Source organism: Anser cygnoides, chromosome 5 (assembly GCF_040182565.1).
Source record: "Anser cygnoides isolate HZ-2024a breed goose chromosome 5, Taihu_goose_T2T_genome, whole genome shotgun sequence".
NCBI lineage: Eukaryota > Metazoa > Chordata > Aves > Anseriformes > Anatidae > Anser > Anser cygnoides.
Window position 1 is genome coordinate 19,889,545 of NC_089877.1, and position 12,785 is coordinate 19,902,329.

Consider the following 12,785-nt stretch of genomic DNA (forward strand, 5'->3'; position numbering starts at 1 on the left):
ATCATCATACAGATGGACAACTGCTAACAGAAGTTCAGATTCAAATTATTATATTATTTTATATTATATTATTATATAAATTATTTTATATTATATAATTATATTACATCATTATTATTATTATTTTATATTATATTATGATATTACAATCCTCAAGAGGAAAAAAGAAACCAGTGACTGTGGCCAGATAAATCCCCTAATGTGTAGTCAAGAAAGTTGTCAGCAGAGTTAATTCAGCCTTCTTGCTGGCCAAAGCTGCAGGTTACAATGCTGCAGAAGAGGTGGAAGAACATGTGCTAGAGGCTGTGATGCTGCTGTGGTCTCTCGTTTGTAGCTTGCCATCTTCTGGTGTACTTCCATGAGGCAGCAAGCGGCATTGTTTCCATTGTGCAGTCGAAGATGCAGACATAAGGAGACACTGTCTCTGCACTGAGATGATGCTGGGAACGAAGAACATCGGCTTACAACATACTAACTAACTATTCTGCACTAGTTGCTTACGCAGTTTTTGCATACAAGTAATTTTCAGTTTTCACTTTATGCCAAGTAGATATGAGGTAGATTATTCCCCATACAAAATATCCGTGCAAGAAAATAATGCCGAGAAGATAGTGGTGAAGAAAATTTTGCTAAAGGTGGCTTAACAGTAACTTTTCCTTTTAAACAAGCTCTATAATTTTTTATTTTGTTCTTAGAACATTAACTAAGCCCCTTTTATCGGACAGCTTTTCTGATCACATAATAGTGGCTTATAATGAAGTGCATTGATTAGCCTCATACTACCTAATTAGGTACAGCCTAGGAATGACTTCAGTTCCTATGCTTTCATATATAAGAATTAGACCGTAGAAATATTGAAGAACAGTCTTCATCTTCTTATCTGATGAATGTTAATTCATTCACTGCTTAAATAAAAAAGCTTATAAATGCAAACATGGCAAATTGGAAAAGTGACTGAGAAAATTATTTGTAAGCAAGAACATTTTGATACAGTGTTCAGCATCTAAGCATGGTAAAGCTGCTTTTTAGAATTGCCTGCTATTTAATTTCATAACTGCTTTTTAAAAAAGTTAATTCCATATCTATGTTTTTAATTTGTAGGTACATTGAAACCTTGAAGGAGCACAAACCGAAAATTGTCTGGGATGAACAAATTGCTGAACATTACTTCAAATACAAAAAGTGAGTTACAGTTATTTGCTTACTGTTCTGCAAATATTATTAGGCACGGCCCAGTACACAATGTATTACCAGTTAACTATAGTATGCAACTGAATTCAGCAAATGGAAATTCTGTTGTTTGTGATCTGTATGTCAACACTGAACTGCAGCATAAGAGTGCTTCAGGCAAGAGAATTAAATCAGAGAAGGATTAATGAAATAACTCAAGCTAACACAATCTTCGGAAGAGAAGTCTGATGAGTCATATCTTTAGAAGTTATCCATCAAAGCTATCTGCTGAGTGTCATTTACTCTGAGCATCTGAGATTAGTATTGTGAGCTAATTGGGTGATTACCAGTAACTCATCCAAATATTGTTCTGAGAAAAGTCTGTGGAATGAGAGCCTGGTTTTACAAGTCCTAGTGACTAGATTGGTTAAGCAATTGCACTAAGTAAAATGGACCGTGGAGTAGGGTAACGAGACTATCAGGTGAACATCAGAAGTTGTTAAAAGTCTGGGAATGTTTTCCCAAGAGCCTGAAGGGAAAGGTTAATAACTTTCTTTGTCCTCTCTTTTTCATCAGGAAATGCCAAGAGGTTTCCTGCTGCTATTAAAAATCCATTTAAAACAAAGTTAAACAAACAGCAAAATCTTATTGTAAGCCTCAGTAATAATTTGCTATATCTTATATACAAACATACAAAAATACAGTAATATTATACAAGCAAAATCTTACCACCTTGAAGACTGCTGTGAAGAAGCACTGAAATTAAGAGTGAAATACATTTTGGGGTGCTTTAAGAAAAAAACAACAATGTAACTACATTGTTTTTTAATAAATACCTTCTTGCTTTGAATATTTTTGAACTTGAGAAGAAAAGAACAAAAACAAAAGCCCTGCCCTACCTAGGTATTGTAATTAATTTTCAAGGACTCTCTCAACCTGCAATTTTCTCCTGTGTTGTAAATTTCTCAGCTTACATGTATTTATCAGAAAAAAAATATTTACTTGTAGGTCAGCAGTGTTTCAATTTATTTTATGTGTTTGTATGAAAGGACTGGAATCTGTGTCCTTTCATTTTTTATTCTTTGGTGTCCTGTTGCACGGTTACTTCGACTGTGTCAAACAGTTACAAGGTGTTTTGTGTTAACCAAAGAGAAATAAATCAGCAACTTTGTTTTACTGATCTTAATGCAAAGTCCAGTTGGAGACACAATGACCACTGGATGAAAACTTGCTCTCAAAGGAGTAAATCTGAGGGCTCTGTTTGAATGGCATGCATCTGGGATTCATTTTGGAAACACATTTCCTAAATGTCTTCCAAACTGAACATGTGGGAAAGGGAAAGCTTGTCAGTAGTACTACATCATTTGCCTTTGAAAGCCAGTCTTTGGAGATTCTTGGTTGTGGCCTTTCAAGAACAATTTTTGATGCGTAAAACACACTGGGTCAGAAAATCACTCTGAATATCAGTTGGTGTGCAGTGCTTGGCAGGCAGCCATGCGGCTCAGCATGTCTGCAGTGGTTCAGCTGAATGCAGGGGGTTATTTAAGGGAACTTTTTTTCAGTTACCACCTTGCTTTGCAAAGGAGCAGGTATGTTGGATAGGAATAGCAGGTAGGCCTGAAATATGCTTCACTAGTAAAGCATCTCACCTGGGAATCTTGCATGTCTGCAGTTGCTAAGAAATCAAATCATGAATCTTTAAGCAAACCACAGCTAGTAGTTTTCACGTAACAAGCAGAAACTATTACAAATAATCACAGAAATCTGTCATCTCTGGGTGTTTGTCCCTGTGCACTGTACTGGTAGGTATGCATTTGCTTGAGTTGAAAGATTTTACCAGCAATGTCCGCTTGGTCTGTCCAAGCACTCTGCCTTCCCTCCTAGCCTAACTGGTGAAGTGGTTCTGTGAGACCAACTGTAACTCATCCTTCTCATTTCTAGTGGTTAAAATGCAGCTTTGGTATTTGTGCCCACTGTAGCTTGCCCTGCCTATATATTTTATACTGGTATCATTTAGTTTAACATAAAAATGGTTGGTTATTTGAGGAAATTTTTCACAGTTTGCATCTGACAGTCAAGTGTCTTCATCTTTTTTTTTTTTAAGATAAGTATTTAGTAGGCACAACTGCCTGTTACTATCTGTCAGTTTTATAATATTGTTGCATCCAGCTGCAGTAAGGCATCACAGGGTATTTACTTAGATCTTGTATCAAGCCATTTCTGGTTTGAGATGTCCTTTTCAGTTTGCATCTTCTTGGACGTCTTGGAGCCTCTTTTTTTTGCTGTTGACCTTTCCACCTCTTTTAAGAGTTGTCCTCCTTAAACACCACTAGTGTGGAGTAAATACATATTTTGTTTGATGTACTGCCAAATATTCCTGTAACTGAGACTGGCAGGAGAGTGGAAAGATTGCATACTTGAATTACAGATACATAGTGCAGGTGTAGCTTCCCCTAATTGCTTTTCTTTCCCCACCACTTCCAATTCATGTACTGTGATATGTTTGTATCTATAGTAGGAAAGGAACAGGAGAAGAAGGTTTTTATCTGAAGTAGAAAGGGAAGAGAACTGGAGAACATTTTGGCCCTACCCTGCACTAATAACTAGAGTAGTCAGAGGGCAAGTATAGGCTGAATAGAAGTTAATGTCAAAAGTGTCTGAATTCAGAGTATCCCTCAGCCTCCAGAGTGGGATGACCACTGGGTAAGAAATCTTAGACAAGCTACTTAATTGCAAGTGATCTCTGTCTTTGATAGGGGCATAGTAATGCTTATTTTTAAAAGTGGTAACTTCTTCACAGTGAAGTCAGCAGTTTTCTCCAGCACTGTCTCTGTTTCCTTCTTATTAGAAAGAATAAAACTCTTTTTAATTATGAACTCAGCTGAAAATCCCATGAGAGTCTACTAAAGCTATTGTGATTACTGTTTTTTTTTCCTGTTTTGCAGAAATAAAGGAGGAAAACATGCCATCTTTTATCCAACACTGAAGGTAGGTGTGACTTTTTCAGGTCTGAGGGCAGTAAGAGGAAAGGGGTGTTTACTTGACTTGGATTATTGAGACAATTTGGAAAATGCTTAAGTGGGCTTAGACTTCTGTGGAAGAAATTCACCCTGATGTAGTTGTTATGATTCAAGGCTTCCATTTCCAGTATAAGATTTTTTTTTTTCTGTCTAATATGTAATGGGGTTTGGAGGATCTTTGAAGATTTGCCATGTCTGAGATAAGACACACCAGGGCAAACAGTGCTCTGAGAGGATCTGTTTGAGTGCACAGGTCATGTGCTAGCAGATGCTGGTTTCACCTTCCTCTGTAATGGGGTCCTGTTTCTCACTGTTGCCCTTCATCAGCCTATTATCTTCCGTTCTTTTTCTCTGGAACATATTTAGTTTTTTGAAAACTTTGCCCTTACTGCAGTCTTTTGGCTGGACATGCAATTTCTGTCCACACAATAGTCTGCAGTGTATGAGAATACATGATACAATGGTTCCTTGCCTTAATTCCCAGGAAGCTATTTTTAGGTTTTCTCAAATGAAAGTAAAGGCAGCATCTTAAGCCTCTTCTGGCTTTTAATATTAGAAAAGAATTGCTTCTTTAGTGACAATATATCATATTTGGAGAGAACAGAGATATTTTGTATGGTTAAACTAGTGTGAAATTATCCAAAGCTCCATTTTTCTGAATGAGAATATTGTCTTATGCTCTGTTAGTACAACTATATTTCCCTTCATTAATCTAATACAGGTGGGAATACTACAATGTATGGGATATTAATCACCGTGTCTAACTATGTGCTTCCTAGTATCTGTCTTAGAGTGATAGAAAGTTTCATTGCCAGTCTACCAGAGAAAAGACAAATTATGCTGCATGTTGTCATGCTACATTCTCTGGTCTTATGGAAGGATTTAACCCTGCTAGAATCAGTCCTAGCCTGATTAAAGAACATTTATTCTTGTAGATTTCTTTATTTACACCTTCTTATATTAACATATTCAGTTGAAATGTTTGGTGAATTTATAGAAACAGGTTTTCTTTCAAATTTCAACAAGGCTGTAATGAAATACTTTGAGACTTGTATGCTGAGGCAAATCAAATAGTTGGTCACATAATGGTGATCGGGATGATCGGTGGAACACCGAATGTTGGTTTATTTCTCCTCACACAGGTGTGTTTATTCCCCTTTTTAATGTTATAGTCACTGGTAGGTTGATCCGCTCAAAATTGGCTTGTTCAAAATTAGATAAAAGCAAGCATGAAGTCTGGGCCCAGCAGATGTATTAATGGTGGCTCAACACTTTGTTCTGTTTCCTATGGAAATGAGTTTTTAAAACATCCCTGTGGTATGCGCAGTTCAAGCAATGCTGCACTTCAAAGTCAGAAAACCTGAAAGTGAAAGACTCAAAAGGAATTATTTTTATTGTCTGAACTGAAAGAAGTTCAGAACATGAATTGTAACATTATTTCCCTTGTAAACCAATGGCTAAACTAATTCTAAATCAATAGCAGTAACACAGATAAGGATACCTTTTAATATTAATCTTCCAGAATCGTTCTAAAATAGAATTCTGATAATGAAAATTATGACTCTGTCTTGGGAGAAGGCAAGGGTATGCACAAGATCTTGATGGTTGTTCTAATTGTCTTCAGTGATAAAGTTTTATTTTACCCTTGGGAAATTCCTGGGAAGAGTTAGGATTTCTGTAAGTTGTGAAGTGATAGCCTAAATGAGAATAGTCCTTTGCATAGTTCATAAATCAGATTTATTTCCATGGCATTTTGTCTGTTTAGCTGGTTATGGTGTATTAGGTCATTGAATTAGCTGGTGCAATTAACTGTCTCTTACTAAATGATGGCTTTCTAACCAGAGAATACTTGATATACAGACTTCAGGTTTTTCAGTATCTAGTTTACAGATGGTCATTTTTAAAGTCTGAAAATGGCATGAAGAGATGGCAGCATGGAATGTTTGATGTCACGGACTAAAAACTAATTGCTTTATATGTCTTTGTCTTAGTCCATCCAGTTGCGCTTAGAGCTTGCAAAAGAATTGGGCACTGGGATATCCATCTGGGAACTGGGACAAGGCCTGGATTATTTTTATGACCTTCTTTAAAGTAAGAGATGATCTGGGAGAGACTTTATTTGCTTCGCTGAGACTCCACCTTCAGTTAATTTGGGTATACCAGAGAGGTGATTTTTATAGTATGTTTTGTAATTTATATAATACCTGTATTAAAAATTATTGCATTTTTTTTCCAATAAAGAAGCTTTTCTGATTTGCCACATAGATGTGATTGTTGGTTTCTGATAACATTCAGAAAAAAAGAAAAGAAAAAACAGAGAAATTTATTATAATGCTCCTGAATTCACAATCATTGAAAACGGATCGACACAACTGGGATGGCACTGGAATTGAAATTGTTTTCTACAAGAAATAAAATGGGCAAGTTCTTATCATCTCATCAAAGTTTACGATGGAGACCTCTCAAACTATTGTTGCTAATAATAAAAGTACGTGAACAGATATTTACAGCAAATTTAATATCTGTCGGACTCTCTGCAGCTTGCTGTCTTCTGATAAGGTAAATCAACATAAGAGGGAGGGGGGTGGCACAGGTAGGGGAGCAATTAGATATCTTTCCCTCAGACTGATTGAGGATTAAATACTGACAAGCTGTGTTGTTGGCTCTGGTTGTTTTCTTCATTTTACTAAATTCTTCAAGTAGTTCAAAATCAGAGTAATTTTGATTCGTGTCTTGTTTCTAAACCTTTGTTTTTAATACGAGAGAGGATGCTTTGTGATTTTTCTCTTCTACTTAACTTGCTTAGTTTCTTAGTTTACAGTATGTAGCACCAGTGCATGATGCATTAGTGGTTAGTTTGTGGGAACTGTAGTGTTTAGCACCAAAGGCTGCAATGGAACTGAGAAGTATGCGTGTAATGATGGATTACACGGATAGCCCCAAGAGAGCCCCAGAGCAGCTCTGACAATTCATTGACTTAAGTAGATGTTGCGAATGTGATCACCATCTTTCTGAATAAAGCTGTTATTCTTTAACTGTACACATTAGTACTTTTACCTCCATAAAACAGATTTTTTTTTATTATTAACCAAAAATCTATTACAATCCATTAGTTTAAAAACAAAGCCAGAATTTCCCTCCTGAAATTGTCCTTGCTTTTTGGTGTATGTGTTTCGTGTTTGTAGAAATACACAGGCTTCAAGGTAGTTTCTTGTAAGGTACCTAGGGGAGGTGCTGGGAATTTGATGAGGGTGTTGTTGGTCACCAGCAGAGATCCAGGCAATAGCTCTGTGCTCCCACTGGTGTTCTTCTTGCCACTTACAGTTGTCACAAAGATAACTGCACTCCTCTCTTTGCATCCACCCTTCCCAGTAATTAATCTCAGCGGGGGATTTATCTGCCCCTGCTGGTTTCAGCAGAATAAATTCCACTGTAATCCACCATTGATTAAAGAACTATTGATCTTCACCTCTCTGATTTAGTTCTGGCATCTCCGAGTTCTCACATTGCAGTATCCAGCGGGGTTTACTAATCAGGCTTCTTTCTTCCATACCATTAGTACTAAGATAATTTGCTATGTGAATCCTCATGTTCAATTAACTTGAACTTTCTAGTTCGTTCAAAAGCAATTTGAAGTCATTCTGGCAATAGTATCTAGAATAGCACAAGAATTAAATTCTGTTATGCTGTTTTTCTACTTTCAGTGACACTACAGAACCACAGTATCTCATAAAAACAAAAAAAAAGGTCAGTTAAAAATGGAGGGGATTGTGATCTGAAATGGCATCCATTACCAGTACTATCTGGGAGGTAGTGCTTTCAAGCACGGTGAGTTGGGGAAGAAGAAAATACTTCATTTTAGTTGCTTGTTTCCTCTCTAGAAAGGATATTTGTAATTTGTCATGTTTTTCATAATCATTTTTTTATTCCATGGTGATTTGCTATGAAGTTCAGCTGTTCTGTTTGTCTTTGAGTACAGCTGTTAGGAAGAAGTGTCTTTTCCATCCTTAGAGTAGAATGAATACCTTTATGTGTCAAAAAGATCAAACTAACCCATGCTGTGTCATGAAAAATAAATACGAGATGAGAAGTACATTGCAAGTTTGAGCAATCCGTGGTATATAGGTGCTCGAGGCCAAGGATGTTACCTTTTGTCTCTAAAGGGCAAAATATATCTGGTGCTTTAAAAATAGTAGTTCGAAAGAAAGTAGGCATAATTCTTCAGTGTGAAGCTTTCAAAAAATAAAGTGAGTAACAGAAGGCATTTGAGCTCCAGAATGAATGAAAACTGTCTTCTAATGGATTTGTCTTATGTTTGCTTAATTTTTCAACACGTGGCAGTGTCAGATTGTCTTTTGTCAGATATCACAGAATGCAAGAAGCCAGGTGCCATCAGTGATTCATGATGAAGGCAGGCGTCTCTTGAAAGTTGCACCTGACTGCACGTGTGAAAAGATGACACGAGATGCTGGGTATGTAAGTGGGTTCTGTAAGTGGGTTCATCAGTTTTTATGACTTTCCCTCTGACAAGGGGACAAGCTGAGCAAAGGACAGATGATGGGTGGGAGTGCTGTCGTGGCACTGCTGCAAGAACCAAGGAACGGGCCAGGCAAGTGGATTTTATTCCCTTGTTTCAAAAAGAACAGAAAGCACTGTTTTATGGTGCATCGAGGCATTTTTCTGTAAAGCTAAAAAAAAAAAAAAAAAAGACAGTTCACTCTTCCTTAGAAGCAAGTACCTCTTGAATGAAGTACTTGCAGGGCCAAAGATGTTGGGCTTAAAGAATCAAGGGTATGACTGGGGAGAAATATCTAGTGTTCCTATTAAAGCAGCATACATAAAGCATAAATACATCTGGTATAGCAGGTAGTAAAATGGAAGTGTGTTAATTTCAACAGAATATTCCATCACTCAGGTACGACTACATTCTAAGGTACGAGTAAGGAAAAAAAAGCTGTGGTCTGTCACCTCATTCTGTTTTAGGAACACATTTCCATATATTAGAGTAAGATCTCAGAGCTTTCTTACATCCAATCCTTGTTGTGTTTCCCCATGTTTTACTTTTTTAGGTTAGACTTGTACAGAATTAAGGTAAATTAATTTTTCTGCACAATTTTGATTGCATTCATTGAGAAAAAGAAATAGCTGATTGTGTTGCAGCTGGCCTTCACTGTGAATATTTTTATTGTTAATTATCATCATTTTAATAGGATGGGTTTTTTTTCCATATCTGTGTACAACTAAGTATCTTACAGAGGCAGAAAAGAGCGTATCTACTTGCAGGATTGCATTGACCATGCTCCTGGAATAACAGCATTGCATGTTATCTCAGGAAATGTCACCTGTGGTAAGTGTGTCTGTCTAGAGAACCAGAGCCACTATGGAATCTCTGTGATCAAAAATTGTTTTAACAGAGAATTGTGGAAAATAAAATGTATAGCTTGTGTCACGGTGAGAAGCTACTTCTTCAAGTAAAATTGCACCAGTATTTGATTTATAATTTCTTTTTGTTGCCGTTTGTAGGTCTCAAACTTCAGAATTACTCGTGGCTTCTAGGTGAGAACAGTGGGAGTGAGAGAGAAAGAGGCAAGACAGAATGAAGTATGACAACAGGAGAACAGCTTCTTGAACCACTCCTTAGTTATAAAGAATTGTTGATGGAGTTGTAACAATTTAATGTTGTTTATGGGCTTGAGAAAAAAATATACAGTAGTAGTGATTATTTTGGGGACTGTGGGGTTGTTCTGTGCATACTTCTCTGTGGAGACAACAGTTAATGAAAATCCATAGGAACTGTAATTACAGTCTCTCCTGGATTTGGGGTATGTCTTTTATAGTTCGTTGTTTTGATTAATACACAGTGCACCTACTTAACTTCAGTTAAACAAATGGCAGCACAAAGCACATGGGTTCTACTTCTGCAGCTTGAAGAGGTGGTATGTAGCTCTTTTACTTTTTCTTGAAATCTCATTCACCAGTGATCTCTTTTTTATGTATTAAGTGCAAATTAAGTAAGCCTGAATTGGTGTTTTGTAGTCTACCAGGCAATCACTTTGATACTCTGTATTAGGGGAATATAGATCTTCTTTTTAGAAAAAAAAAAATCTTTAATATGGAAAATAACTAGAATATAATTTGATTAGCACTCTTTATTCAACAAATTGCTAAAATAAATAAGATCACTTATAAGTGTTAGCATTTGAGACTAAAAGCTGAAAATGTGCCTTTAATGTATTACATTGGAAAGAGAATATTATTACGAACTGTAATTTTTCAAAAAAAAAGTATGAATGGAATCTAAGGCTCAGAATTGCAAACAATCAGTCATTTTACATGCTCCACATCAACTGCTGAGAGCAGAGCAAAGGGCTATGTGTGAGTTGCCTTCATGGGGCACATAGGTGATCACATTTTGATCCACCCATTGTGTGGAGTTTAAATAAGGTGAAATTTAGCAATTTTCCAGACTGGAAAGGCAAAACAAAATAAGCTAAAAGCTGCCCCCCTTTGTGTGAACTCTCAGTGACTACACAGGTGGGAGCAGAACTTTACCAGATGTACGTGTGAAGATGGTTAATGAAGCTCATGTGAAGGTGATCAGTGTAGATAAGCAGCATATTGACTTTCTAGAGACTTCCTAACTCTTCTAATTTCACTTACCTGAAGCCACTAAGCACAACAGTGGTGAAAGAAAAGCACTCTCCAGTACTAGACTGTATGCTTTGTGATTTTGAGGTAAGTGGCTTGATATAAACCTCGTAGGATGGTTGCATTTTCCTGCACACGCGGGCACAGTACGTTGGAGCAGGGCTGTCTAATGTTCCAGCTCTGTCAGCTCTTGCTGTGATGACCCTGCTATATGTATAATTAATTGCAGCTGGGGTTGCTTGCGTGCTACACCTCACCTTTGTCAAAGGTCAGCGTGTATGGCGTTGAAGTCAGAAGATAGTGGTGTGGTTCACCAGTTTCCTCCCATATATGAAGCTGGTATGTCATGGTTACGGCTGCTGCTCATCCTGCTCAGAAAGGTAAGGCTGAGTATGTTGTTTCCTCTTGTTTAATTCCCCCCCCGAAAAAACAATCCAACACCTAAGGACATCACTAATTTTTGCTAAACATTAATTCTCTCTTCTATTCTTCCCTAGAATCTGTGTTTAGAAATGGTCTGGGTAGGCCCTTTGATATGTTTCAGCCAGTTTTCCCCCATGTGCCAGAGCCTTTGGCGTGTGCTATAATTGCTTGCAGCTATGGAGAATGGGACTGTGACTGTGAACAGCCGGTGGGCAGTCTCTGCTTAACTTGTTGTTTAGGACTGGCTATGTCTATTTTCACCCAGTCTTTAATATTTCTCCTCCAAGTTTTAGATGAACCCTTGTGGGACAGAAAACTTAAGTTGCTATTGGTTATTTGACTGTTCTTGCCATTCTTGTAACTTTATGTTTCCCTTTGCTAGTTTTGGAGCCTGAGGAGAAAAAAAAAGGGGGGGGGGGCTGTGAGTGGACACATTTGTGTACTGTGAGCAGATGAAGGCCTAGCAGTAACAACGTCTGCACTCTTGTGCTGTGAAAGTTAGGAAAAAGGTGCCTGAGAGTGTTGTATGACTGCAGTGAGAGGGGAGGAGAGGGAACTTAAGCCTTTTTATTTGCCACAGTGGCTCCCTAGTCCCACAGTGATACTGTGGGAGGGTGGCAAAGCTCCACTTTGCTCAGAACAGCTGCCTCTGGGCTGATTTCCCTCTCGCACATACTTGCTGTTTCAGTTTCTGTGAAAAACAAGAAGTTTGTGTAAAACAAGCAGTTGTGTTGGTTTTACTCTATTTCATGTCATCGTGTGAAAAAACTGTGCTAATGATCATTTTATTTTTGCTCTTTTTAAAACAACTGATAACTTCAGCTACTTGAAAGCCAAAGTCCCTTTGTTTTGCACTTCTGGTGTGAACCAGGTGGAGGCGTTTGGAGTAATTGATGCAGGCAAGTTCTGCAAATCCAAGTAGAAAAATAGTTTTTGTCTCAAGTCCCTATGGCAAGCACCCCTTGATACAAATATATCATCTCTTGTGTTGCAACTGTAGGTGCAGCTAACCAATAAAATGGTTGGTTTGTGGTTTTTTGTTTTTTTTTTTTTTTTTTTGGAGTCTGTTTAGCTTGCTGGTATCATCATTTTGAATTAACATCAGAAAGTGTTTTATTCAATGATGCCTTTAGAATTACAGCCACTAAATGGATGTCTGCTGTATCAGGTCTTTGCATGCTGCTTATGTTTTGTAACCCAGAACTTTCTATTAAAATTAAATTGCTTTTGCTGTTAGCTTGGAATTGTTTAGATGGACTTTGTGTCAAACAGTGTGCCAGGATTTTAAATTCCATCTAATTCCTTCTCTCTTCATTCATATCAACCCTGAAATTGTAGTTGACGCAAGGATGCATTTGCACAGGAGAAAATGGCTGAGCTTATGTCTTGAAAGCCCACATTAGGAGTATATTGACTATTTTAAAGCATGAAGGGCTAAGCTGTACCTTTAGTATTTGTTTTAGAACTTGGGATTACCAAGCCTGATAAAAGGGGGAATGCACAGTAAGGTTTTAAAAGTTTTTG

General features: G+C 37.4%; 1 protein-coding gene across 4 annotated transcripts in view; it reads left to right on the forward strand.

Moving 5' to 3' along the window:
* Positions 1-6,454, forward strand: part of CHID1 (chitinase domain containing 1) — a 106,744-nt gene extending 100,290 nt beyond the window's left edge. For all 4 annotated transcript variants that reach the window (XM_066997980.1, XM_066997981.1, XM_066997982.1 and 1 more), the window contains 3 exons: positions 1,102-1,182; positions 4,116-4,158; positions 6,182-6,454. In XM_066997980.1, the coding sequence (XP_066854081.1) occupies positions 1,102-1,182; positions 4,116-4,158; positions 6,182-6,280 (223 nt within the window). In that variant the 3' untranslated portion in view covers positions 6,281-6,454. The remainder of the gene's footprint in view (positions 1-1,101; positions 1,183-4,115; positions 4,159-6,181) is intronic.
* The last annotated feature ends 6,331 nt before the right edge of the window (positions 6,455-12,785 follow it).